General features: G+C 55.3%; 1 protein-coding gene and 1 long non-coding RNA gene across 12 annotated transcripts in view; one reads left to right on the top strand and one right to left on the bottom strand.

The window, feature by feature from the left end:
- Positions 1-5,543: 5,543 nt before the first annotated feature.
- The window catches only part of ARHGEF10L (Rho guanine nucleotide exchange factor 10 like), a 156,971-nt gene continuing 134,608 nt past the window's right edge, over positions 5,544-27,906 (bottom strand). For 6 of the 11 annotated variants that reach the window (XM_027060268.2, XM_053207853.1, XM_053207871.1 and 3 more), the window contains 3 exons: positions 14,230-14,404; positions 7,141-7,263; positions 5,544-6,263 (listed from right to left, as the gene is read on the bottom strand). In XM_027060268.2, the coding sequence (XP_026916069.1) occupies positions 5,731-6,263; positions 7,141-7,263; positions 14,230-14,404 (831 nt within the window). In that variant the 3' untranslated portion in view covers positions 5,544-5,730. The remainder of the gene's footprint in view (positions 6,264-7,140; positions 7,264-14,229; positions 14,405-27,906) is intronic. The other 5 variants (XM_053207876.1, XM_053207883.1, XM_027060277.2 and 2 more) reach the window with 1 other exon arrangement.
- On the top strand, positions 9,715-11,208 carry LOC128312733 (uncharacterized). Its single transcript, XR_008292421.1, has 2 exons — positions 9,715-10,369; positions 10,642-11,208. It is a non-coding gene; the product is annotated as an uncharacterized LOC128312733 (long non-coding RNA).

Raw genomic sequence — 27,906 nt, 5'->3', positions numbered from 1 at the left:
GATAGGAGGCTTTGAGTCCTCCGTCAGACTGGGAGTGCCCTGAGAACGAGGACCTCCCTCCCCCATCAGTGGCTCTGTCTCCCCCATCAGGCTAGTAGGGTCAGTGCTGTTAATGTCCCCACAGTGTGTGGCTGAAACTCTGATTCCACCCTTGTGTGACCACCGCCCACGTGAACACACATGCCCATGCTTTGCAATCCAAAGAAAGCACATATCAGGCCCCCAGGAGGCAGGTTTCAGAGGCTGTCGCCCCCACAGAACAAGGGGACAGTCCCTTCTCGTGTATGTGTGTGTATTGGGCTTCCACAGGGCTAGGGGCCCGGCAGGGGTCCACAAATCACGTCGGTGGCAGGAAGACTGGTCCCTCTTAGGGCAAGAAGCCTGTACCCAGGACATCGGTCTGGCCCCAGGGAGGGACAGCCGGGGTCTCCTCTGGCTTCTTTCCAAAGCCTGGACTCCAGAGGGACCCCTGTCCCAGGACAGGGGCAATCTCATCTCCCCAGTGACTCTAGCCGAACGTCGAGCCAGCAAAGCTGGACGCCGTGGGGTGATCCGTTTGTGATAGAAACCTGGGGTTTATATTCATCCTCTATAAATCTCGATGCACTGATGGCTCCCTGGTCCCCACCCCACCGAACCGATGCCAGATAGCGTGCGTGTGCGTGCGTGTTACGGGCCGAATGTTCGTGCCCCGCCCCCGAGTTCATGTGCGGAAGCCCTAACCCCCGCTGTGATGGTATTCGGAAGTGAGGCCTTTGGGAGGTAATGAGGTCATGAGGGTGGGGCCCCAGGGTGGGATCAGCACCCCTGTAAGAACGGGAAGACAGACCACAGCCTCCTGTCTGCATCATGTGAGGACACAGCAAGAGGGCAGATGTCTGCCAGCCTGGAAGAGGGCTCTCACCAGACACCAAAGCAGCCAGCACCTTGATCTTGGGACTCTCGGGCACCCAGAACCGGGAGAAACAGATTGTTTAGGCCACCCAGTCTGGGGTATTTCGTTACTGCACCCGGGGCTGACTGAGACAGGGAGGCACAAGCTGAAACGGACAACCAGCTTTGAGTTCCAAGTCTGATACTTCTGGGTCCATAGCAAGACCATCCCCTCGAAAGCCTGGCTTCGCTGGGGAAGAAAACATTTAAAATCATAAAAGCCACTTCTCCCATACGTTCCCTCTGGTGAGAGTCCCGCGGTGCAGAAAGGCGGCAGGAGGGGGTGGCAGGCTGGGTTACCCACAGGTGGCGGGGCGGGGCGGGGGGGAGCAAGCGACCTGTCCTCAGCCTGAAATTCTCAACCAGCGGCTGCGCGGATCCCGGCTGGGGGGTGGGTCCAGTGCACCTGCCTCCTGACAACAGGCCCCCACCTGTCTCCTTCTAGGGCAAGGGCAGGGGACAAAGGCGTGCGGCCCACCTGGGCCCCAGACCCCGCCCAGGCCCCCTGCTGCCCTCATGCCCAGACCAGTCGGTTCTTTGCCTCCTGTTCCATCTTGAACCCACTGCCATCTGGCTGGTCCCCCACGGCTCGGCCCCCCTCCTCTTGTCAAGGTCACCGGACGGCCCCTCTGGGCCTAAATGCAAGGTCACTTCTCTCCATGGCACTGGACACAGAAGATGGCTCCCTCTCCCTTCTGACACTCTCCACACAGCTTCCAGGACGGCAAGCCTTCCTGGTTCTCCGCCTCCCCCGGCTCCCTGGCCCTTCCTGTCCACCTCTCAAGCCTCCAACCCTGGCCTCTTCCCCGCGCTCAGGCCCCACACCTCCCCGCCCTCCTCTGCGCCCTGGAGATCTCCCCGCTCACCCCTGTCTCTCATGCGGACCTCTCCCTAGAGCTCCAAACTCCCAGTCACTGTCCTGCCTGCCCAAGATGCTCGGCAACAACTCAGTATAACGCCCCAAACCCCCTTCCCAGTCTTCCCGGGAAAAGCCCGCCCCTCCCACACCTCCTGGCAACTCTTTCGAGCGTCCCTGATGCCCCTTCTGTCCCCACCCACCCAGCTGCACACCACACAGGATCTGACACCTCCTCGCGCCTCCACCGTGGCCACTGGGTCACCGCCACGGCCCCCTCGGTGTGTGCTCTCCGGACTCCCACACTTCTGCCCTTGCCCTCGACGGATCAGCCTCAACCTAGCAGCCGAAAGTGATCGTTTGAAAGCACATGACAGATGGTGTCACTCTTCTTCTCCAAAGCCTCCCACGACCTCCCGTGTCACAGAGGAAAAGGCCAAGTCCCTCCGTGATCTGACCTGGTAACAAATGACCATCCCCCCACCCTGCAGCCGCCCGCTCCCTCCGCCCCAGCCACCAGCCACACTCCTGCCTCGGCCCCTGGCACTTGCTGTGCCCTCTGCCCAGAATGTTCTATGGCCTGATGTCTGCTGCTCCTTCAGGTCTTGGCCCAGATGTCACCTCCTCGGTGTGGCCTCCCCAGACAACCCTGCTTTTGACATCACAAGCCCCCTCTGCAGCCTCTCTACCTCCCGGCGTCTGTGTTCTCTGTCCAGAGCACAAACACCACGTGACGTGTTGTCCTTACTTACTGTCAGTGCCCTCTGTGCCCATCAGCAAAATGGGGGCCGGACCGTGTGTAGAGTTCACCCCACTCTACCCAAGTGCCTACCTGGATCCGGGTCCTGGCACACAGTAGGCTTTCCGTAAATGTGGAATGACTGACAATTCAATTCCCCTAGCCTGGACTGTTCCTATCTCCTCTCTGAGGCACAGAGAGGTTAAGGTGCTCGCCTGACATCACACAGCTGGTGAGCGGGGAAAGCATCGTTGGAACTCTGGTCTGTCTCCAGTTTTACTCTTGGAGGCAGGGTGGTCTGGGGGCAGGAGTCCGGCCCTGATGCTGCCTTTGGGGAATTACTTCCTGAGCCTCGAGTCCCTCACCAGCGGAGCGGCCACGAGGACACGTGAGTGCTCCCAAAATGCTGCGGTTATTGTTACTCTGATCAGCCCCTTAAAGCGAGGGCCTCTCTCCCTCCCATGCCAGGCACGTCCTCGACGTGTTTCCACGTCTCTGGAGCCGCCAGACGCCCCCAGCCCACCCTCGCTCTGTTGTCAGAGACTCTAGAGAAGGGCTGTTGACTGATATGATAATTTCGCCGTGGAGCTAAGTCAGTCACTGAGGATCTCCCGGGTCCCCTTCAGCTGAGCGAGCGTTCTGTAGGGCTAGGATCTAACAGACCCGCAGAGCTCCCAGACGCTCACTCCTGCACAGAAGGGGGACTTCTTAATAAGACAGTCTGCCTCAAATCGTTTGGAACAAGGCAGGCTGCGGTGATGTAAGGGATAATCGCCAACGCTGCTGTTGGAGGATGTCCCGGGTGCTTTCCACGGACTCGTTACCGCTTGTCCTCGGCAATTCCCTGAAGCGTCGTCGCCCCCGGTTTAGAGGTGAGGATTCTGAGGCCTGGAGGCGAAGGGACGGGCTAAAGGACACACGACAGGCCTTTCATGGGGCGGGACTGGAACACAGGTCTGCCAGATCCTAGCCCCCAGGCTTGGTCACCGGCCCAAGCGGCCGCAACTTACCGGTCGATCGCTGTCCTAGGAAACGTCTCAACCAGCATTTGACTAATGGGATCAAGGCCCCCCCCCCATGGGAGCCCCACCCGGACGGCATTCAGTAAGTGCACCTGATTTCCTCTCCCACCAGCAGGGGGCAGGACAGTGGTGAGTCTCCCTTGGATACTAAATGGGAAACTGAGGCTGAGAGAAGATGGGCTCGTCTGGAACGGAACGTCCGGCGTCCTGAATGGTCAGCGTCCACGGCCACGCTTCCTGCGGACACACGGCTCCCCTCTCCCCCTCCTGGGGACGCCCCACCCAACTGCGCACTGCCTGCGGGTGGAGGCGGCTGAGGCCTCGCTCACCTCCGCGGCCCCAGCAACTAACATGGTGCCCGAGGATCTAACAGGAGCTCAAGGGGTTTGCGGAAAGGGGTGAGTGAGTGAGTGGCTCCTCCAGTGGGCGAGAGCCCTCCAGGTGGTTAGGACCTGGCTGCCGTGGCCTCTCCGTGGTGGCTCTTGTCCCCCGGCTTCCCGGGGCATCCGTGAAAGCCATCGAGCTGCACAGCTGGGTCTGGTTGACAGGTCCGCCTCCCGCCCCCGCTGATCTCTGCTTCCCTCCTCCCCGCCGCCTGGTGCCTGGTGCCTCGAGGCCGGGAAGTGTGAAAGGGAGGACGCACAGGTGGGCGGGTGGTGGGTGGACAGACAGGTGGACAGATGCCAGTGAGGTGGTGGGTGGGGAGACGGAGAAAACACCTCCCTTTCGGGTGGGGGGGATTGGTTTTGTTGCCTTGCCTGCAGGCAGCTCCAGACATCTGAGGATGGAGACTGAGCCAGGAGAAGGAAGCCGGGGCCCCAGGCAGCCCCGCCCGCCAGTCGCACCCCACAGCCTGGGCTCTGCCACCAGCATCTGGAACTCACCCCTTCCTCCCTCGGCCCCCTCCCTGCCTCGCCCCTTGCCCACAGCAATAGCCCCAGACCCCTATCCCGTACACGGTGAAGCCCTTCACTTCCCTTCCTTCCCGAGTCGGCAGTGACAGGTGCCAAGGTGCCAAGGCCACCTGCCTCCATACCAGGGACGGCAGCCTTGGCTTCAAAAACTGTTCGGAGGCGCCTGGGTGGCTCAGCCGCTTAAGCGTCTGACTTCAGCTCAGGTCACGATCTCGCGGTTCGGAGTTTGAGCCCCGCGTCGGACTCTCTGCCGTCAGCACGGAACCCACGTCAGATCCTCTGCCCCCCCCTCTCTGCCCCTCCCCCTGCTCGCTCGCTCTCGCTCAAAATAAATAAATAAACTTTAAAGAGAAACTATTCAGGAAAGAAGCTCCCAAGAGCCCCTTCTCGAGCAAAAGAGAACTTTCCGGGATGATGGAAATAGCTGGACCTGTAGTGCCCAGCGCGGGAGGCACACACCCCGTGGGGCTTCTCCAAGAAACGTGGCTATGGGACTCAGGACCTGGATTTGTGATTTCATTTCATTTTAATTAATTACACGAATAAAAAGCGACACGTGGCCAATGGCGAGTGCACCGGATGGCTCACTCTGGGGCCTGTGCCATGGCGGGGTCCCCCTGGTTCCGGAACAGCCCTACCTCCTGCCCTCGTGCCTCCGTCACACCTCAAAAAACAAAAAGTCCAAGCACTCACGTTCTTCTTGCCTTTTATTCCAGCATCTCCCAGAGCTCCAATATGTACAGACTTCATTTATACACATAATGTACACCATATATACGTATTTATATATATTCACACACCAGCTCACACGCTCTCATACACTCACACGCACACGCCTGTCCAGGAGAGGCGCGTGGCCATCTCTGAGCCCTGCTCGGCCCGGACAAGAGGTGCTGGGCTTGCCAGGCAGTTGTGAGGTTTTGTGTTTGTTTTTTGCTTTTAAAAAGAAGGCCATTTCCTCCAGAGGTATCCTCTCCCCGCACCCAAACCCCTCCCCCAAAACTCTGAAATATTTTTCTTTCCTTCTTTCTTTCTTTTTCTTTCTTTCTTTCTTTCTTTTCTTTCTTTGTTTTCTTTCTTTCTTTTCTTTCTTTCCTTTTTTTTTTTTTTTTTTTTTTAAAGGAAGAGGTTCTCCTCTGCTCGGCCAAGGTAGTTCCGAGAGACCCAGGCCCATCCCCACGGTCCCTGGAAGGCGATCGATGCTCCCGGGAGGACCCCGCATGACTGTCGGTCGCCACGCCCGTGGCTGCGCGCCCCCGGTGGGGGCTATAGCGTCAAGGGCACCTGCCAGATGAGGAGGGCGCTGTCCGTCTCCCCGCACGGGGCTGGCCTCCCGCTGCCGCCCGAGGCGCTGCCGAAGTTGCGGTAGCCTTGCCCCCCCGAGATGATGGCCACTGAGCAGATCTCCTTGCGGTGGGCGTCCCGGGCGCAGGGCCGGCTGCGCACCCAGACATCCGGGTCATCGGCCATCTCGTAGATGGAGCCGTCCTCCTCACTGTGCTCCAGGGCCGAGCCGTCGGCGGGCGCGGGCTCCCGCACGGACAGCAGCGGGCCCGGGAGGTGGGCCGTGGAGCGCAGGCGGTACTGAAGGAGGATGCCCTTCTTGCGAGTCAGCTCTCGGCCCACGCGGCTCGCGGGTGGGGGCTCGTGAGCCTGCCCGTCAGGCTTGTCCTCCTCCGCCCGCGGCCCTTCGGCCTCCTCCTGGTCGCTCCGCAGGATGTCGGGGGCCAAGATGCTGGTAGCCACGGCCAGGAAGGCCACAGGCCCGCAGTGACCGTTGAGCGACACCATGCCTTTCCCTGCAAGAGTGGGGCAGGGAGAAGGGGCTCAGAGGCCCAGCTTTGGAGGGGGCACCCAGACCTCTCTTGGAGAACGTTCTGGGTGGTGTTTTGGTTTTACTAACGGCAGTGGATGCTGGAGCCTCCGGGGGAGGGGCTCTCCCACACCCTAGGGCTATTTTCTGTGGAGGAGCGGGACAGGGGACAGCAACGACCTTATCAACCACTTGGGGGGGTGGGGGGAGCATCAGTGTGAAAGCGCCAGCCACACGTCTCCGAGCCGTTGGCTCCGCCCAGAGAACCTTCCCCACCCACCTGCCGCTCCGCCCCATCCCCTAAAGCCCAGCTCGAGCCCCTCCGCCGCACCTCCTTCTTGACCCACCCACAGATCGCTGAGCGCCTGTGTCTCTGTGCCCCGCGGGCCCGGAACACCTGCCGGCATAGCACCCGCCACCCCAGACCTCAGCTGCCTCCACCAGACTGTCAGCGCTGGGGGGCAGGGTCTCTGCCCGATACGTCCTGGCAAACCCAAGGACTGACACCGGGGGTAGCAAAATGATCTCTGTGATGGAAACAGGAGATCTTGGATTTAGGAAGAGACTCTTCCTTAGCAGGGAGGGCAGCTCAAGATCCAGCTGGGCTGGTCTACCCTCAGGGCTTCCCCCCTCCCCCTCCCCACCTCAGCCCTCCAGGGGCCCAGCCACTATTCAGGGGTCCCCACGAATCCTGAAGCCACAGGGGGAGGGGAGGACATAATTCCGCCGTGCCACAGCGCCACCTGTGGTGACAGAGGACATTGGAGAATGATGCCTAAACACCTGAGCACCAGACACGCCCTCCCCGGCCACCTGCAGCTGACTGTCCCAGGCCCTGCCCAGACGGGCTCCCAGAGCCTCACCTGTGATCTTGGGGATGCCTTCCAGCCGAGGCACAGGCAGCAGGACGATAACACCCTGGTCGGTGCCCACCCAGAGCAGACCCTGGCAGATCAGGAGGCTGGTGACACACAGGTGCTTTTGGCCTGCGGAGAGAGAAGCCAGCGTGAGCCGCACAGCCTCCCCCGGGAACGGCAGTGGGTTCTGGGGGCTTCGAGGTGAGGAAACGGCTCCTCCTGTGAGACCGGCAGGAAGCTGGATGGGGCTGTGGTCGGGACATGGGCTTGGGAGGCTGACCTGGCTGGATCCCCCAGCTGAGTGCCCCTCTACCCAGCCTGTTTCCACCCGGGGAAAGTGGGACTGCCTGAGGAGGCAAGGGGGTTGAGCCACTGGCCACGGAGCTGGCCCATGGGGGCCCTCCGCGGCCAGGTGGGGAGCAAAGACAGGGTTTGAGGGCGACGCGGATGTTGGCGCACATGGGATGCCTGGGAAGGGAGCCGGCGTGGACGCAGAAGCGAGGCGAGTCGGCAGTCTGCCGCAGTCCCTCGGTCTCCAGCCCAGGCCTGTCCTTCCGCCCACGCGGGCCCTTCCCTGGGTGAAGGCACAGCGCACCCAGCAGCCCCTGGCCTGACGTGCCAGGAACCAGCATGTTACTGATGGCGGTCCAGATTAGCGCCTGACCGTCCCCCTGGTGCCGTCTCTTCGTTTCATCAAGAATGCAGTGGCAGGGACAGTGCGGGGATCCCTCTGCCCTTTACAGGCAGGAAGCGCAGCATGAGTCACGCCCCACAGTGGCCCAGAGCGGGGTCTCCAAGGCCAGGCGCTGGGCTCAAACCCGGGCTCTGCCCCTTCCCAGCTACGTGACCCAGGCCGGTCCCTAAACCCCTCTGCGCCGTGGCTCCCTCACCCGCAAGAGGGGACAATGACGATATTGCACAGCCTCGTCCTGAGGATGAAATGAGTCAACGACTGAGCGGAAACCACCTAACCCAGTGCCCGGCACACGGCACACACAAAGGCGCCTTCGGACGCTACTGCTGTTGCCCTGTTGACGACGGTCGCCGGAAAAGGGCACGAGGGACAGGCGGCACCGACGCCCCCCTGCCTTCCTAAAGGGCCGTCTTGCTTCTTGCCCGATTCCTCCTGCCCCCCTGAGAGGGGCCAGCTCTTCCCTAAAAGGAAATTCGAACTCATGCCACGTGCCATGGCGACAGCAACGCCACGCGGTGTGTGAAATGACGCTCGGAGCACCGGTTCGCGGCCTGGACGTGTCTCAGCACCAACAGCAGGGCCAGGAGGCCCCCAACTGCATTTCTGGCAAGTACCCGGGTGTCACTGATGCGTGCTGGTCCAGGGACCGCACTCTGGAGTTTCTAAAGCACACAGAAACCCGGTCTGGTCGGACGTAAGCCTTGCAGCGGCCTGGGACACGTGTGAGACACGGATGTTATGCCCGTTTTCCAGATGAGGACAGGAAGGCCCAACGAGGTCACCCAGCTGGTGAGTGCGGGGCAGGGGCAGGGCTCAGGTCTGCTGGTTGCAGTCTGTGCCTCTGTTGCCTCTCCGCTCTTGAGCACATTACTGCTGTTCCACGCGGGTAAGGGTACGAGCTTCCTGTGCACGGCAAACAGCCTCCGAGCCGAACGGGGCGGCTCCCCAGGGTTACCGTGTCGGGGTTCACGCGGCACCGTCTAACACAATGGACTCTACCATCACTGACCCACTCACTCGGCACTCCGGGACACCCCAAGCACCTACTACGCGCAGGACTCTGCACTCAGTGCTGGAGGCACAGTGGGAGCCACACACGCGAAGTTCTGCTCTTGAGGAGCAAACACTCTAGGACTTTCTGTGATGATGCAAATGTTATGGATCACGCTGTTCGATGCGGCAGCCACTAGCCACAGGTGGCTCGTGGACACGGGCTATGTAGCTGGTGGGATTAAGGCACTGAATTTTTCATTTCATCCGGTTTTCATCGTCATAGCGGCTACCGTATTAGCACAGTCTAGAGAGCGGAAAGAGGAAGTGAAGACATAAACCAGGAACATATAAATACCAGGCAGAGGATTCAGATGAGAGCATGGGGCAGGGAGAGAGTGGGCAGGAAGGTTCCTGAGCTTCCTGACTTACCCCCACATTCTGGAAGGATAGGGAAGCAGGCGTGGGGACGTGAGTTTCGAAGGACAAGGAGGAGGCAGCCACCCCGAGCCCTGAGCTAAGGCCTGGGGCACAGCACATGCAAAGGCCCTGTGGCAAGAATAAGAGGGTGACAGGAGCAGACTACAGCCAGCGCAGCTCGGGGATCGGGAGGGGGGGTGGAGCTCAAGACAAGCAGAGAGCGGGTAGGCCAGGGTAAGAGCGGTGACTGTTTGTTCTGAAGCTACATTCTAGAAGCTACTGGAAGGTCTGAGCAGAGGCGTGGGTGGCCTGGCTTGGAGGAGCGAGCGCTTTGGCCTCAGTGTGGTGGAGGGCAGGGAGGGAGCAAGCAGACCAGCCAGGCAGAGATGTGGTGGCGAGACGCCGTGGTGGCCTGGAGGACGACAAGAAGCCAGCTCGTTCGAGATCCGGTCCGAAGTCGAATGGCAGAGAGCGGACAGGCGTCGAGGGCAACTCCGAGGTGTTTGGTCTCGAGCAGCCGGGCACCTGGCAGTGCCTGGGACTCCGACAGGAGGGCGGGCCTGGGGTGGAAGGCCACGCTGCCTCCCGGATACGCGGACGCACATGGTGGGCCTGGCCACGCGACGCGAACGGAGTCCCACTCGCGGTGCTGATTCAACGCGGGAACGCACACCCCGGGAAGAAGAGCCGGGCCCGTCTCTGGACAACAAGGGCCGTTTCACGAACGGGTCTGGGTGTGTGCAAAGCTGGGGCTCCTGCCCACGCCCGCGTCAGCTCAAAACGCGCAGACACCAACCAGGAGGACGGGCTCCCGGCCGGCGGCGGGTGCTCCCAGCCCCTCCTCACCACCTGGCCCCCGCTCAGCCCTGGTCAGGGTCTCCATTGCCCCATCTCGCTCTCTCTCTCTCTCTCTCTCTCTCTCGCCGCTTGCTTTCGCAGATGGAAGCCTCGTGAGGTCAGCAGCTCATCTGCACACTCAGAGTTGAGTTGATTCCCCAGCTTGCGGCTCAAGCGCCCTCGGCTCGTGAACAAATGAACGAGCGAGAGCAGAATAGCGAAAAAGGACACGGGTGCGGGTGTCACGCATGGGGCGTGCGAACTGACAAGTCATTTTCTTTCCCTTCTCTATCCGTGAGTATTATAAACCTGCCTCGCTCAGTTTTATGATTATTGGAAATACACGTGTGTCTGTATAATACACACACACAGTTGGGCGCAGCTCTTAGCCCAGAGTGTACAATCAATAAAAGGAGGCCATTAGGATAACGTCTGTGATTATTAAAAGGACCTAGACTCGTGGCTCAACATCAGCTCCATCAGAGCCATAAACCCACAAAAATAATTAAGCCCAGAGAGCGAGCAGTGGCAAATTTTTCATCTCGCTGCCTCACCTCCTGTTCCAGGGAACCCTGGGGCCGTGAGCCCAGCAAGAGACGGCTCCCCGATGCCCCCGCATCCTCCCGGCCCCCACTGGACAGCTGAGACCCAGCAGACGAGAGGAGGGCAGCAGGAAACCCAAAGAAGTGCCACCAGCATTGAGAAATGACTTCATCTGCAGACCTCATTCTAGGGCCCTTCCTCCTCCCCGTCTGCCTCGAGGAAAAGATCAAGACACTTCACAAACAGTCCGAAAGGAAAAAAAAAAAAAAAATTCTAATGGTGGATAAATATTTTATCACAGAGACTTAATGCAGCAGTGTTCGACTCACCCAAGCCATCTATCTGGAGATATACAACTTTAAAAGGCTCAGGCTCTTGGAGAACATTTTATTAATGACCTGTCTAGTTAGGAGGAGGGGGGGAGTTTAGGTTCAAAAAATGCATTAATACCAGCCGGGTACATGAGAGGAAGAAAGGGGTCGGGGGAAGGAAGCGTGATAAATTTTTAACACGCCCTTAAAAAAGTCCACACTTAGAGGAGGAACAAATTTATTACTAATTATGCAATTATTTCATTTGGTGGTGTGGGGGAAGAAAAAAAATACTTAAAAGCCTTTTAAAAATATTTCTAATAAAGAATTTACGAGTCCTGCTCTGTTGTTCTTCCGCCAGGGGCACAGTGTGAAACGGGTCTGAAGCCGCCCTCTCCCTGGGGCAGCTCCGGCCGGGCTCTTCTGGGGTTTGGGGGGGTCCTGGCCCCAGCCCCAGGCTCCACGGTGTCGCTGACTAGGAACGGTCAGGCCTGGCAGAGGAGGCCCAGGGCACTAACCCCTGGGGAAACTAAGCCTCCCCCCCCGCCCACATGTCCCAGGGCCCAGCCCCAGGGAGGTCTGGCCAGTGAGAGGTGGCTTCTGTCTGCTGGATGTAGCAGGTGCAGCCGGAAGGACATGGGCTGGAGAGTGGGGGCGGAGCAGGGAGGCACCCTGGGAGATGTGCAGCCCACAGGGCGGGTACGGCGAGGGGCAGGGATGGCCACGAAGATGAGAACAAAGATGATGCCCCTGAATGACACCACCGTGGACCAGGACTCACTCCAGCCAGAGACTATGGGGTGCTGTCCCTGCACCGCCTCAGGCAAGGCCCAACCTCCCTGGGAGGCAGGGACCGGGGATCCCAGGGGTTCCCCACCCGCCCCAGGTCACGGGGCTGGACGGCAGCAGAGCCAGCCTGACTCCAGCTCTGGTCCGCCCTGTGCCCCACGGCCAGGCTCCGACTCAGATCTCGGCCCCTCCGTGTACAGATGGGGCAACTGAGGCCTGGGAATGGGGACGCTGCCCAGTAAGTCTCGGAGACGCTGCAATTAGGGGCCTGGCTCCGGCCTCCTGGGTGTGTGACCTTCCAGGAGGTCATTTAGGTTCCCGGGCCTCCGTTGACCTGGCCCTGACATAACCATAAGATAGCGAACGCCCTTCCTTCTTCAAAGGGTAACTGCGGAGAACAAGTGAGCCAGTGGGTGTGCAGATGCATTTTGAGCTCACGTGGTAAAGTCACAGTTGTGCCCGAGGGGGCTGCGGCTGTCCACCTGCATCCGGGTCTGCCCGCCAGTCCCGCCTCGGACGGCCTGACGGGCTGATTCTTTCTCTCCCCTCCTCTGCCCCCAGATGAAGCTGAGGAGATTTAAAAGGCCCACTTATTTTGTTGTTCCACTAACTTGAAGTAATTTAGCTATCAGCATAAATGTGGAACTATTTTTGTGATATAGAGAAATTTCTATCATAGGTAAAATAGATTTACCTTGTATAATGGCTAACTACTGTGAAATGCAATGAAACTGAAGAAGGAGGGAAGGAAGGGGAGGGAGGAAGGAAAGGGAGGAAGGAAGGAAGGAAGGAAGGAAGGAAGGAAGGAAGGAAGGAAGGAAGGAAGGGAGGGAGGGAAATCAGGGATGAAGGAGGGAGGGAAGGAGGGAAGAACAGGCAAAGAGCCATAACCCAGGTCCCACAGAGCCCACACAGCACACCCTGGAAAGTGTATTATGGCCCTATTTATTCTCCTCAGACACCTACCATGCTCCAAGCCCGTGCAAGGTGTCTTCCCATGCCTGAAGGCATTTATCCGGAGCCAGGAAGCCCTCTGTCTACTCCCACAGACGGACCACAGACCAGCAGGCAGAGAGACCTGCCCAAGCCCCACAGTGGCCGAGCCAGGGCTCTGGCCACCTCTGAAACCATGTCTTCCCCATTACACACCGTGGGACTCTCCCATAGACTCCCGGCCCTGCCTCTGGCCTGCCCCGTGACCACGGACAAGCCACTTCATGGGGTTACGGTGAAACGCGACCCTGTATGTAAAACACTTGGAACCCAGCTCACCGCAGGGTTTGTGGCAGGCTACTGCCACTGCTGAACGTGGAGCAAGCAACCACCACCCCCTGTCGCCACCAGGCCAGACTCAGGGACCATTGTTGTGCCTGGCCGGGAGGAAGCAGGATCTCTGGGGGTGATCTCTGGGGTCCCCTGGCTGGGGTCAGGGACCAGGCCTCTGTGGTAAAACAGAGGCCCCCACGCGGCCCCTTAGGTTTTGGCTAACGTGCTTGTCCTTGGCCCAGCCTCACAGGACGGGGAGATCAGTCCCTCAGCTCAGCACACAGCCACTTCTGGCCTCCACACAGCCCATCTGCTGAGTCCTTGTAACAATTAGCTCCCCACCTGCCATGCCGGGCCCGTGTCCCTGGCCCCAGGGCCCCTCGGCTCTCCCAGATGCCAAACCTAGCCCAGTTTGGACAGGATAGAGCCTCTACATCCTCCCAGACCAGTCTATTTGTCTCCTGGGGGCTGGGCCAAGCTCTAAAGCCAGCCCGGGGGTAGGAACGGGCCCTGAGCAGGTGTCTGCCCTGGTTCCCTCCAGCACGGCCTGCAGGGTCTGGGCAGCACCTTGGACAGCAGACGGTAAGGGCGCTGCCTGGAGCCGATTCCACAGAGGCAGATGCGGGAGGAGCAGGGTATTAGGCGAGCTCCAACCTTACTCCTCTCCACTGAGCATCACCAGTAGCTCTGCAGGAGGAAGCAGGGCCCCAAGGGGATGACGTCCAAGCCCTTCGCCCTCCCCCTGCCCCCAAAGCCCAACCAGCAAACTAAGAGAGACAGCTGCCTTTCTTAGAAAAACCTCTAAAGAAATAGACCCCTGTCGGCCTTCTCTCTTGCCCCTCGCCTCATGTTCTGAACGTGATGGGAGGCGGAACTGGGTGTCTGGGCAACCTGAGGGGCGGCAGGTGTAGACGGGCCTGGGTTCCCACCCAGTATGGCTTTTTAGCAGCTTCCTGATCTGGAAGTCTGCTGAATTTGGAGCCTCATTTCCCACAAGGGGTGAGAGGGAAGAGCAACGACAGCAAGAGAGGTTTTGGAACGATGCCCTGAGTTCGAATCCCGACCCTGCTGTCTCCCCTCTCGAAGGCCCAGTTTTTGATGCTGGCCAAACACTCCTATGAGGGTTAACAACATGGGCTGACCAGAAGGCACCTCCGCCTGGCCACGGAAGATGCTGCACGGATATCAGCATCTTCCCCGCACAGGCCCAGGACAGCAGGGCGCGATGCCCAACAGCAGCCTCACCCGGCAGGAGGAAGGTGGTCCTGGTGGCGATGTTGATCTCCTGCAGATGCTCCAGTGTCTCAGTGTGGAAGAGGCGGATGGAGGAACCAGAGGAGAAGGCCATCCAGACGCCGCTACCCGCCTTCACCATGTGCGTCACACTCACGGCCTCGTCCTGATGCGCCTCGAAGCTTTGCTGCGGCACAGAGAAAAGGGTGTTGGTGCTGGGCTGGGCCTGCCAGCTGAGCCTCGGGAGGCCAAGCTAACTAACCCAGCCTCTGCCTGAACCAGACTCAGGGCTAGAAGGGACCCTCAGAAGCCTAGCAGTGAGTAGTGTGCTGGAAAGTGTTTACTGGTGGGGAATCCTGGTTTGCCCTGTCTGCCGATTCCCATGGTGTAAATATTTCCAACATGGGCCATCTCAAGCTACCCACATGACATCAATGAACAAGGAACTAGGAAAGGGATAAGATAACAGACCAAGCTCTAGCATGCCCCTGTGACACAAGGGAAAGTCAGGGCCAAAAGGCAACACAAGAGGAAGTGGCATCTTATGAATATCATCTAGAGTTACAAAGGCAACAAACGGAACAATCGGGAAAGGGAGGTGGGTCGTGTGAGTCAAATCCTAATCCTTTACATCTCTGCATCAGAATCTTTGCATCTGTGGGGATGCAACACATAATGTCCAAAAATTGATGAGAAACAGCAGGGAGCGGGGTTCAAAATGGTGAAGCAGCAAGATCCTGACCTCACCTCCTCCCACGGACACAATTATCTACACATACTCGTGGAATAATTCCCTCTGAAAGGAACCTGGAAACTGAATGAACTGAGCCTCCACAAGAAAATATGAAAGGATGGTGTCGAGACCAGATGAGAGGCAGAGACACCGACGCACCAGAGGAAAAAACCCAGCCGTGGCAAGTCACAATCAAGAGGGATATCAAAGGTAGAGAACTTCCCTGAGGAATGAGGAATTCAAGCTCTACATCAGGCACCCCAACCCTTGGACCCTGCACAAGAGAGATGAGCCCCCAAAACACCAGGCTTTGAAAATCAATGGGAATTATATTCAGAGACTCTAGAAAACCGGAAGGAACAGGAAACTTGCTCTTAAGGGGCTTGCACACACTCACTCAACCTGGAAACCAGTTGAAAACGCCAATTTGAAAAAAGCATACGCCACTGATAAAGAAGATCCATTTACTACAAACCTTAGAGGGTCTGCCACAGTGGCAGAAAACAGCAGGGGCTCTGCCCATGCACTGAGACGCTGGTAGGAGCCCTTTTGTCCATCTCAGTCTATCTCACTAAGAATGGTACTGGTGTGCGCCATTTTGGAATTCTCCCTGTAACCTACTAGTGCCAGTGGGTGTACTCCACTGAGAACCTTGTCCACCAATGTGCCCCAGTAGACGTGGACATGCCCACAGCCAGGCCAGGAGCCAGCCCCACCTACCAATGTGTCACAGCCACAGTCCCACCACAACAGGAGGGCACACACAGCCCACAGAGGGGACAGCCCTTGAGCACCTGGCTCTGGAAACCAAGAAGTTTCCACTTCTGGGTCCCATACATCCTCCCCTACATAAGGCCATTCATTTGAGACTGGGAGAGGTCAGTGATTTACCTAAATACATACAGAAAAACACAGAGTAAGGCAAAATGAAGAGACAGAGGAATATGTTCCAAATTAAAAAAAAAAAAAGACAAAACCTTAAAGAAAGAACTAAATGAAACAGAGATAAGCAATCTACTTGATAAAGAGTTCAAAGTGATGGTCATAAAGATGCTCCCTAAATTCAGGAGAAGGATGGATGAATACAGGGAGAACTTCAACACAGAGAGAGAAAAATAAAAGAAAATACCAAAAGGAAATTATAACTGAACTGAAAAATACACAAGAGCGGTCCAACAGCAGACTGGATGAAATACAACAAATCAGCAAGCTGGAAAAAAAAGCAATGAAAAACACCCAGGCAGAGCAGCAAAAGGAAAAAAGAATTAAGTAAAGTGAAGACACCTGAAGCGACCTTTGGGACAACATCAAGTGGAATGACATTCACATTATGGGGATCCCAGAAGGCGAAGGGAGAGGGAAAGAGCCAGAAAAAAAGAAATAATGACTGAAAACTCCCCTAACCTGGGGAGGGAATCAGACATCTGGATCCAAGAAACCCGGAGAGTTCTAAACCACATGAACTCGAAGAGAACCACACCAAGATACCCTGTAATTAAGATGGTAAAAGTTAGAGTCCTGAAAGCAGCAAAGGAAAAACTTGTCAAGTATAAGGAAAACCCCACAAGGCTATCAGCAGATTTCTCAACAGAAACTTTCCAGGTCAGAAACGAGCGGCCTGACACATTTAAAGTGCTGAAAGGAAGAATCTCCCAACCAAGAATTCTCTAACCCAACAAGGTTACCATTCAGAATTGAAGGAGACATTAAGAGCTTTTCAGATAAGCAAATGCTAAAGGAGTTCTTCACTACCAAACCAGTTCTACAAATACTGCTAAAGGGACTCCTTTAAGCTTAAAAGAAATGGCACTAATCGATAATAAGAAAACATACAAAAGTAAAAATCTCACTGGACTAGGTAAATGTACAGCAAAGGTAATGAGCCAATCACTTCTACAGCAAGCATAAAGATGAAAAAATGTAGGGCCGCCTGAGTGGCTCAGTTGGTTAAGCGTCCAACTTCGGCTCAGGTCATGATCTCGTGGTCCGTGAGTTTGAGCCCCGCGTCGGGCTCTGGGCTGACAGCTCGGAGCCTGGAGCCTGCTTCCGATTCTGTGTCTCCCTCTCTCAGCCCCTCCCTTGCTCACGCTCTGTCTCTGTCTCTCAAAAATAAGTAAAAGTGTTTGAAAAAAAAATTTTTTAAAGATGAAAATATGGAAGTACTAAAATTAACTAAAATCACAATAATTTCATTGAGGGGAAAAGCATAAAACAAAAAAATATAAAACGTGTCATCAAACATAAAACATCAAGGGTGGGGAGTAAAAAGGTAAAGCTTTAGAATCTGTTTAAAATTACACTGTTATCAACTTAAAACAGACTGATATTGCCATAGGAGATTTTACATGAACCTCAAGGTAAGCACAAGGAAAAACTTATAGTAAATACCCAAAAGAAAATGAGAAAGGAACCTAAACATAACAGGAGAAAACCATCAAACCACAAGGGAAGAGAGCAAAAGAAGAAAGGGACAGAACGGGAACTACAAAAACAGCCAGAACACAATTAACAAAATGGCAGTAAGTATACACTTATCAACAATTACTTCAAATGTAAATGGACTGAAAGCTCCAATCAAAAGCCAGAGGGCGGCTGAATGGATACACAGCAAGACCCATCTCTACACTCCCTACGAAGGACTCACTTTGAAGTAAGGACACACACAGACTGAGAGCAAAAGGATGGAAACAGATATTCCGTGCACAGGGGAATGAAAAGAAAGCTGGGGTAGCGATACTTACACAAAGTAGAGTTGCAAACCAAGCCTGTAGTAGACGACAAAGAGGGGCACTACACAAATGATAAAGAGGTCAATCCCGAGGGAGATGTAATTTTTATTAACATATATGCATCCAACATGGAGCACCAAAATATAGAAAGCAAACCTTAACGGACCTAAACGGAGAAATTGACAGCAACCCAATAATAGTCGGAGACTTTACTACTCCACTTTCCTCAGTGGACAGATCATCCAAACCAAACAAAAAAATCAATAAGGAAACATCGGCCTTAAATGACACATTAGACCAGATGGACTTAACAGGTATATAGAGAACTTTTCGCCCCAAAGCAGCAGAATACACATTCTTCTTCGCAAGGGCACAGGGAACATTTTCCAGGGTAGATCACATGCTGGGCACAAAAGAAGTCTCAGTAGATTCAAGAAAATTGACATTTTATCAAGCATCTCTTCTAGCCACAGTGGTATGAAACCACAAATTAATTATAAGAAGAAAATGAGAAAAACCACAAGTTAGGAAGACGAAAAAACTATGCTACTGAACAATCAACAGGTCAAAAAAGAAATCAGAGAGGAAATTTTAAAGAATACCTAGAACACTTCTCCAAAGAAGACACCCAGATGGCCAACAGGCACATGAAACGATGCTCAACGTCGCTCATCATCAGGGAAATATAAACCAGAGCCACACTGAGATACCACCTCACACCAGTCAGAGTGGCTAAAATGAACAAATCAGGAAACTACAGATGCTGGCGAGGATGTGGAGAAAGGGGAACCCTCTTGCACGGTTGGTGGGAATGCACACTGGTGCAGCCACTCTGGAAAACAGTGTGGAGGTTCCTCAAACAATTAAAAATGGAACTACCCTATGAGCGAGCAATAGCACTGCTAGGAATTTACCCAAGGGATACAGGAGTGCTGATGCATAGGGGCACATGTACCCCTATGGTTTTTTTTTCAATTTTTTTAATGTTTATTTATTTTTGAGAAAGAGACACACAGAGCATGAGCAGGGGAGGGGCAGAGAGAGGTGGGGAGCAGACTCCAGGCTCTGAGCTGTCAGCACAGAACCCGACGTGGGGCTCGAACCCACGAACCGCGAGATCATCGTGAGCCGAAGTTGGTTGCCTCACCAACTGAGCCACCCAGATGCCCCACTAGAAAGGAGATTTTAACAGCAATCAAAAACCTCCCAACAAACAAAAGTCCAGGACCAGGAGGCTTCCCTGGTGAGTTCTACCAACATTCAAAGAAGATTTAATACCTACCTTTCCCAAATTCCTACAAACACTTAAAGGGAGGAAAGCATCCAAACATATTTTACAAGGTCAGCATCACCCCACCAGACATGGACACCACACAAAGAAAGAAAATTACAGGCCAATGCCCTTGATGAACGTAGATGCAAAAATTCTCAACAAAACATTAGCAAGCTGAATCCGACAGTACATTAAAAGGGCCATACATCATGACCAGGTAGAATTTACTCCAGGCATACAAGGATGTTCAACATCTGCCAATCAATTCATGTGATACAGCACATTAGCAAAATGAAAGATCAAAATCATATGATCATCTCAATAGATGCAGAAGAAGCATTTGGCAAAATGCAACATCCATTTATGATGTTGAAAAACTCTCAAAACAAGGTGGGTACAAGGGAATGTACCTCAACCTATATGTGACAGTCCTACAGCTGATAGCATCCTCAATGGAGAAAAGCTAAAAGCTTTTCCTCTAAGAGCAGGAACAAGAGAAGGATGTCCACTCTCACCACTGTTATTCGACATAGTACTAGAAATCCCAGCCACAGCGATGAGGCAAGAAAAGAAATAAATGGCATCCAAATCAGAAAGGAAGAAGTAAAACTGTCACTGTTTGCAGATGACACAATATTGTATGTAGAAAACCTTAAAGACTCCACCCAAAACCCATTACACCTAATAAATGAATCTAGTAAAGTTGCAAGAATAAAAAATCAATATACAGACATCTGTGGCATTTCTGTACACTAATCACAGCTCATCAGAAAGAGAGGATAGGATAACAACTCCATTTCCAATTGTTACCAAAAAGAATAAAATACCTAGGGATAAATTTAGCCAAGGAGGGGAAAGACCCGTACATTGAAAACTCTAAGACATTAATTAAATAAACTGAAGAAGACACAAATAAATGGAAAGATACTCCATGCTCATGGATGGGAAGAATTAATATTATAAAAATGTCCATTCCAGGGTGCCTGGGTGGCTCGGTCAGTTAAGCATCCGACTCCTGGTTTCAGCTCAGGTCATGATCTCATGGTTTGTGGGTTCAAGCCCCACATCGGGCCCTGCATTGGCAGCACGGAGCCTGCTTGGAATTCTCTCTCCCTCTCTCTCTGTCCCTCCCCCACTGCCTCTCTGTCTAAATAAGCTTTCAAAAAATGTTTAATGTCCATGGAGGTATCATACTCTCTGATTTCAAACTATACTACAAAGCTATAATAATCAAAACAGTATTGTTTTTGCATCGGTACAAAAACAGACCCAGGTCAATGGGACAGAACTGAGAGCCTAGAAGTAAACCTGCATAAACAGAACCCATACAACTCAACAACAAAAGCCCCAAACAACCCAATTTAAAGATGGCAGAGGACCTGAATAGACAAGTCTCCAAAGAAGACTTACAGATGGCCAACAGACACATGGAGAAGATTCTCAAGGTCACCAATTATCAGGAAAACGCAAATCAAAACCACAATGAGGCCTCACCTCACACCCATCAGAATGGCCCCCAGCAAAAAACACAAGGAACAACAGTGTTGGTGAGGATGTTCAGACAAAAGAGCCCTCGTGCACTGTTGGTGGGAATGCACACTGGTGTCACCACCGCAGAAAACAGGATGGAGCTTCCTTGAAAAATATCATATGACCTATTTCTGGGTATTTATCCAAAGAATACAAAAACACTAATTCAAAAAGATACTATGCTCACTATGCTCACTAAAGTTGCATTTACAATAGCCAAGAACATGGTAACAGCCTTAAGTGTCCATCGGGAGATGAATGGATAAAGAAGATGTGGTGTATTTACACAATGGACTATTTGCTACTCAGCCATCAAAAGAATGAAATATGCCATTTGCGACAACATGGATGGACCTAGAAGGTATTATGTTAAGTGAAATAAGTCAGACAGGGAAAGCCATCCTGCAGAATTTCACTCATATGTGGAATCTGAAAAACCAACACCAAAACAAATGAAATGAAACAAAACCAAACTCACAGATGCTGAGAACAGATGAGCGGTTACCAGAGGGAAAGGGGGGTCGGGGACGGGCAAAATGTGTGAGAGGTCAACCGTATGGTGACGGAGGGTAAGGCGACTTTGTAGCGCGCACAATGCCAAACTATAAAGCTGTGCTCCTGAAACTTACGGAATAAAAACAGTTATGGGATGTCAGGCACTTACTATGTTGAGGGTCTCTAACTCTGACTTTGGGTTTGAATTCAAGAAAAGGAAAAAGAAATCGCAGAGCAGACAGATTGGAGCCGGAGGGAAGTTCCTGGCGATTAGAAACAGAACAGGTGCATTTTGTCCTAGGGAGCAGGGCCGGGTGGGGAGTGGGGAGGCCCCTCAGGAATGAGTGTGTGTGTCAGGGTGCAGCCCGTGGTTAGATGGAGGGGAGAGGGGGGCAGGCGCCGGATCACCCTGGGGCCACCGCCATCCGGTTAGGTGCGGGAGGGGCTAGGCTGGGAAGTGACAGGGTCAGGTTTAGCCCCGAAGGACGTTTGCTTCGCCAGTGAATGTGGCGCTAACACTGCTCGGTTTCTCTGGCCGCAGCCCCGACTCCACCCGGCTCCGATCACCAAGACCTTCACGCGTTTTCCCCGTTGAGATAAGGAAGCTAATGGTGGAGGGGAGCCAAGCCAGGGAGGGCAAGCCTGTGAGAAGGCCAACAAAATTGCTTTTCCGAGCCAGCCCCCGGCGGCTGAGCTCTGCACAGGGCTGAGGGTGGCCTAACAGGTTGGGGGGGTGGGTACAGGAAACTCCAGGGCCCCAGGTTAGGGGAGGAGAGAGGCAGAGCATCATCCTCCTTTCCCCATGTGCCAGGCTGCCCTCGAGGGGCACAGTTCTATGGCACAGCTCGCCCCTGACTAGGGGCACCCGGAGAGCAGAAGCTGAAGAGGCAGTAGAAACTTCAGAGCCAGGCCCAGTCCACGCCGTGCAAGGGGAGAGGAGGATCTTTGATCCCTCTGGCCCTCACCCCCGAATGCTGGCTTTCAGTACTCCTTTTCTCCTTCAGAGAAACCCCGAGCAGCCTGCTGTCCTGAACAGACAATGTTCCAGAAGGCCCAGCCCCGGGCACAACACCAGGTTCAACAGGACACCTCCCGAGGGGCCTTGCTGGGAAGGGCCAGCTGAGGACTCACCGACCCCCATCACAGCCAAGCCGCTGAGGCTGGACCCGACTGCCCACAGTGCCCACCGCCAACGAGCAGACAGATGGACGGACGGGGCAGCAGGGTGGGACGGGCCCCCAACAGGCTCTGGCTGCAGTCTTTTTTCCAAAAACAGCACGCACCCATTTGCACACGAGCGCGCACACACACGCGAGCTGCGCAGGAAAGCGTGGCCAGCTCCTAAGAAAGGGCCAGAAGCGTTTCCTGCCTCCCAGAAAGCCAGGCTACACTGGAACCGAGAGGCCTAGGGCTGTGGAAAGCCATACCTGAGTCTGCAGGCACTCAGCTCCGCATGCTGTTGTCAGAATCCAATTAAGAGAGAAGTCAGCAGTGGAAATCCGGGCTCATTTCTCCAGAGGCGTGACAAGTCTGCCCCCAGGCCCGAACGACTTTACACAAGGCCTGCGCCAACCCGCCAAGCCCAGCGGTCAGGCGGGTGGGGGAAAGGGCAAGATGTATGACCAACGACACGGAGGCCCAGCCCCTCACCCCTCGGTGATCTCCGGGCTCCCCGAGACCCCTCCCCACTCCAGGAGCCCGCCATGGAGCCAAGTCCTGGGAGTCCTGGCCGGGCCTCCTGGGCACACAGGCGGACTAGGTGGCATCCCGCAGCATGGGTCCCACTACCCCTGGGTGGGGGCAGGTGGCAGGGAGGCCCGGCCCTTGTTGCCCGTTGGGCTCGGTGCTGGCATCCCACTTGTCACCTCTGGACCCCTCCTCTATCCCTAGCTGGTCTTGGAGCCCAGGAGTTGGGGTGGGGGCACCTTCTCTCTAAGAGGACTCTATCCCCCTTGTCTTTGAAGAAGGCCCCCTGCCCAGCTGCCATGAGCACAGCCATGCCCCTGCCTCTGAGCTCTGGGGGACTCTGTGCTTCCTGCCCACTTGACCCCCATGGTCCAGGCATGGCGATTTGCCAGCTGCTGATCCTGAACCAGGAACCGCTCTGTTGGGACGATAATTCTGGACCAGTGGTCTGCAAACAGTGGCCCTCAGACTATACCAGCCTGCCACCTGTTTGGGGAAATTAAGTTTTCTTGGAACATGGTCACAGCCACATAGAAAAGAATCCATTCCAGTGGCTTGGGAACTCAGCACTCTGACCATACACCCCAGGTCCTTAAGGACAAAAAGATCTGCAAAGAAATCCTGAACTTTACCCAGTAGGCTTGGTGTGGGTGGTGGGACAGGCAGAGCGATCCGGAAACTGTGGTGTGGCTGAAGCTCACTGATGTTGGGGGGTGGAGGTCCGTCATCTGGGATCTGAATCGGAGCTGTCCGTATGAACCCTGGCCCTGTGCACCGAAAGGGTCTGGAGCAATGACCCCCAGCAGTGGAGGGCACACCAGGTCTCGATTTCCAGACACCGTTCCCCACAAAAGGGAACCAGCCTAGGCACCCCAGAGAAATGGCCGATCAGGGCAGGGGAGATAACAGGGGAGCTTAAAAGTCCCGATGCAGAAAAGCAAGGAAGTGCCCAACGAATGACGGGGAAGGTGCCCAAAGGACCCAGGAGCCAACACAAACAGCTCCTGGTGGCCACATCGGAGACAATTTGAGTATCAAAAATAACAATGATGGTCTTGGATTACAGTACACTGGGTTTAAAAAAGAATCTAGGGGCACGCGAGCGGCTCAGTCGGTTAGGCATCCGACTCTTGATCTCAGCTCAGGTCACGATCTCAAGGTTCACGAGATCAAATCCTGCATCGGGCTCTGTGCTGACATCAGAGAGCCTCGGCATTCTCTCTCTCTCTCTCTCTCTCTCTCTCTCTCTCTCTCTCTCTCTGCCCGTCCCGTGCTTATGCTCGTGCACGTTCTCTCTCAAAATAAATAAAAACTTTGAAAGTTAAATCAACATAAAAAAGAATCTATAAACATGTAGAGGTCGTACAGGAAGGGGGGAGGGCTGAGCCCGGGTAAGGAAACCCCTCTTTAAATAATGAAAGTTCAGGATGAAAGTTTGCTGAGGAACCGGATGTTCACACATTCTGGAAGAATCACCTGCAGGTGACCAAGGAATTAATTACACAGGGAAACCAGTCCCTTTAGGATGGGGACACCTGAAGGTCCCCGCCTTCACCGAGTGACAGAGGATGAGGACGGGCCAGCCTGCGTGTCCTGCCCCCTCGTGTGACACAGCGAGAAGTGCACAGCTTCCCCAAGCAGGATCTGGCCGAACACCCCAAGCCCATCTGGGGGAACACCAAGCAATTCCTGGGTGTGAATGTTTTATGAGACCCTGGCTTGGATTTCTCAAAAAAGTCAGGATCATGGAGACCAAAAAAATAAATAAATATGGCAGAGAGATTATTCTAGATTAAAAGGAGACTAAAGAGGCCTGAAAAACAAAAGCAAGGTTCAATCCCAGCTGGAGGGGTCGGGAGAGAAGCTATGAAAGATACTTGGGCACAGCTGGGAAATGCCACTCTGCTGACGCTAAATTCCCGGGCACGATAACGCTGTAGAAGTTACGCAGGAGAGCCACGCCGCCCTTCGCTCTTGAGGGCTTAAGCCTCATGATGTCTGCAACGGACTTTTAAATGGTTTAGCCAAAAAAGGGAGCGTACGTATAAAGTAGGGAAAGAATTATAGCAAAATGATAACGGTTGGTTAACTAGCTAAAGAATATTTGCGTGGTTTTGTACTATTTTTTCAACTTTACTGTTGAAATTTTAAAAGTAAAAAGTTTGGGGGGGGGGGAGGGGGCGACGCCTGGGTGGCTCAGGTGGTTAAGCACCGACTTCGACCCAGGGCATGATCTCACCGTTCGTGAGTTCAAGCCCCGCGTCGGGCTCTGTGCTGACAGCTCGGAGCCTGGAGCCTGCTTCATATCCTGTGTGTGTGTGTGTGTGTGTGTGTGTGTGTGTGTGTGTGTCTGCCCCTTTCCTTCTCATGCTCTGTTTTGGTCTCTCTCTCTCAAATATAAAAAATAAACATTAAAAATGTTAAAAATAAATAAAAAGTTTGGGGAGGGGGGGATTTATTTAAAAAAAAAAAAAAAAGCTGGCAGCCAGAGGGAAGGGCCCGGGTCAGAGCCCGGGCTTCTAGCTCATCTCCGTCCAGGTAACTGGCTCTCCTCGCACGCCTGTCAACGGAGCCTGGAGGAGAAGCCGCCGTTTGGGGTCCCGGAAGGCTCCACGGGGAGGGCAGGGCAGGCCTCCGTGAGGAGCTGGTCAGGGAGCTGGGAAGAAACCAGGTGGCCTCACCGGCCCACGGTGGCCCGCCTCCCCTCGCCCCGCGGCAGGGGTGCACACAGAGGGTTTCAGGTGACTGACACTGCTCCAAATAGTGCTGACACAGCCCAGCCTCCATCCTACAATATTTATGTGCCTCCAGGTGCCATTTCTGTGCTTGGTTTCTATAAATCGCCAGGGTGAGCAGCTCAGCACTCAAAGTCATTAGAGCTGAGATGGTGCCACGCGGCCAGGCAGGAGCACTAGGGTGGTCGGGGCTGGCCGGGGGCTGCCGAGGAAATGGCAGAAGGCCGGCGCAGCTACGGCCCGTGGGCACCTACTGTGTGCCAGGCCCTTCCCGTGCTGTAGGACTGCATCCTTGCAGAGACCTTTACGAGAGAAGAGGGACCACCCGGAAAGGGGAACATGAGCACAGGTGACCCCACAGGGCAGGGGCAGGGGTGCAGCTGGACTCCAAGCTCGGGACTCACCCCCAGACATCTCTGACCGAACGACCCAGCAGAATGGAGGCATAAGCGGGGCCCTCCTCCCCACCCCCTGCTTGGTCCCCAGGGCGGGCTGCCCGGCAGGCACAGTCATGGGCCCCTCCAGAGATCACCCACGGAGCACTGGCCAGCGCCTTGGCCAACCCTGCCTCCGCGTAACGCCCCAGCCACCTGGGATGAGGGCCCCTCCCTGCCGTCCCCATCTAACAGGCAGGACACGGAGGCTTCGAGAAATCAATGGTGTGGGGTCACTCCACCAGCCTGGGGCCGGGCCGGGAACGGAGACGCAGGGGTCCCGCTCTGATCCACTGCTCTGGGCAAGGCACCGTCTGTGGTTTAAAGGCAATCGCCATGACGACTCCCGTCCCTTTCTTTATCTGTCTTATTCTTATCAACGCGTCACAGCTGAGAAAACAGAGAGGCTGAATGACACTCACAAAGTCACGGCACAGGAAACGGGGGGGGGGGGGGGGAGGGAGGTGGTGGCCAGGATTCCAGCTCAGGGTGACCAACCACCCCGGTCTGCCTGGGGAGGCACCTCTGTAGCACCAGAAGTCCAGCACCCTGTCCTGGGCAAGCTGGGACGGTTGGTCAGCCCAGAGGGACCCCACAGGCCACACCTGGTCTCCCGGCCACGCACAGACACCTTTGTGCCTCCACACACCTCCTCCAGAGTCCCACCGGCTCACGGCCAAGGGATCACGTGCCAGAAGCAGAGGGGTCCTTCCGGCGCATTTCTCAGGGGGGCCCAGGACGTGACACCCGCTTCCCCCTCTCACCAGCAAGTCGGTCAGCACCCCTGGGGCTCAGCCGACTCATCTCTAAACTGGGGGTGAGGTCGTGTCTAGCTAACGAGAGACCTGACCTGGTGCTGGGCTCTTCCAGCTCAGGGCCACCCCGGGAACTGAAAAGGGAGGGACGGACAGGTGGAGGTCCCCGCACAGCTCCAAGACTGCCAGCCTGTCCCGAACTTTCAACAACCCGTTTTGGAATCAACTGTGAAAGACTTGGCATCCCTGGTGCATTTTTTCCAGAAAGACGGTCAACTGCTTAGTCTGCAAACCACCTTTGCCCGTGCCTCTAAAAACTAAACTAAAATCCACTGGTGCAGCGGCTACTCTGGGGGGAGTGCAATATGAAAAGCACCTCCGAGCGTGGGCCACCGAGAATCCCCTCGTTAATTCCTATTTAATTTCCTTCTGTTGTCTTGGGTTACGTGAGGCGGCAGGCGGTTCCTCTCCACCTGAGGGGGGACGCCGGGCTGTGGGCCACCCGGGGCCACCCAGCACCTTCAGAGGGAGCCTGGCCCTAGCACGTGCCCCAGCCCTGCCCTGCCCTGTGCAAGCAGTGCCCCGGCTGAGCCTGCGGTCTGCCTCTGCCCCAGCCACCGCGGGGGCCCCAGCAAGACAGGGCAGACACAGGACACGCACCTACAGCACCCACAGCACCCGAGCACGTCTGGGCCCCGCTCACCGCAGCTCAGCTCAGCTCACGGAGTCCCCGCAACCCCCTCCAAGGGGTAGGACCACTGAGCATCTGGGCAGACAGGGGAACTGAGGCTCGGAGGGGGCGTGACCTGCCTGGAAATAGCCAGGCTGAGCTCAGTGTGCCTGGCTCACCTTCTGTGTGACACTTTCATCAGCCGCTTCCTGCTCAGAAGAGGCAGTGAGGTCATGGGCTCCGGGCCAGACTGTCAGGGGCAGCTCCCCAACTTCCTGCCTCTACCTCCCCGACTTTGGGGTGATAAGGCGAATGCCACATAGGGCTGCTGTAAAGATTCCAGGAGTCGCGACTGGCAAAGGCCTTGGAACAGCCACTGGGACCAGGGAGTTTCAATGAGCGTCCACCCCACGGCCCCACCCCCACCACCGCACCCGCGCCAAAGGAGCGGGTGCACGAGAGCAGGGTGGCCCAGTGCAGGGACCGAAGTGCCAGTCAGTGCCCAGCCCTGCGCCCGAGGGCTGGGAGAGGCGGGAAAGAGGCAGTTCTGGATCAGGTGTGATGGGAGCTTTGTTCGGGAAAGATCCTCCAGCAGCCTGGCCTCAGAAACAGTTCCAGGTGCCCGCTACGGTTGCTCTGCCTTCTCTGC

Source organism: Acinonyx jubatus, chromosome C1 (genome assembly GCF_027475565.1).
Source record: "Acinonyx jubatus isolate Ajub_Pintada_27869175 chromosome C1, VMU_Ajub_asm_v1.0, whole genome shotgun sequence".
Lineage (NCBI taxonomy): Eukaryota > Metazoa > Chordata > Mammalia > Carnivora > Felidae > Acinonyx > Acinonyx jubatus.
Note: the sequence above shows the minus strand (reverse complement) of the source record. Positions and strands in the feature narration are given on the sequence as shown.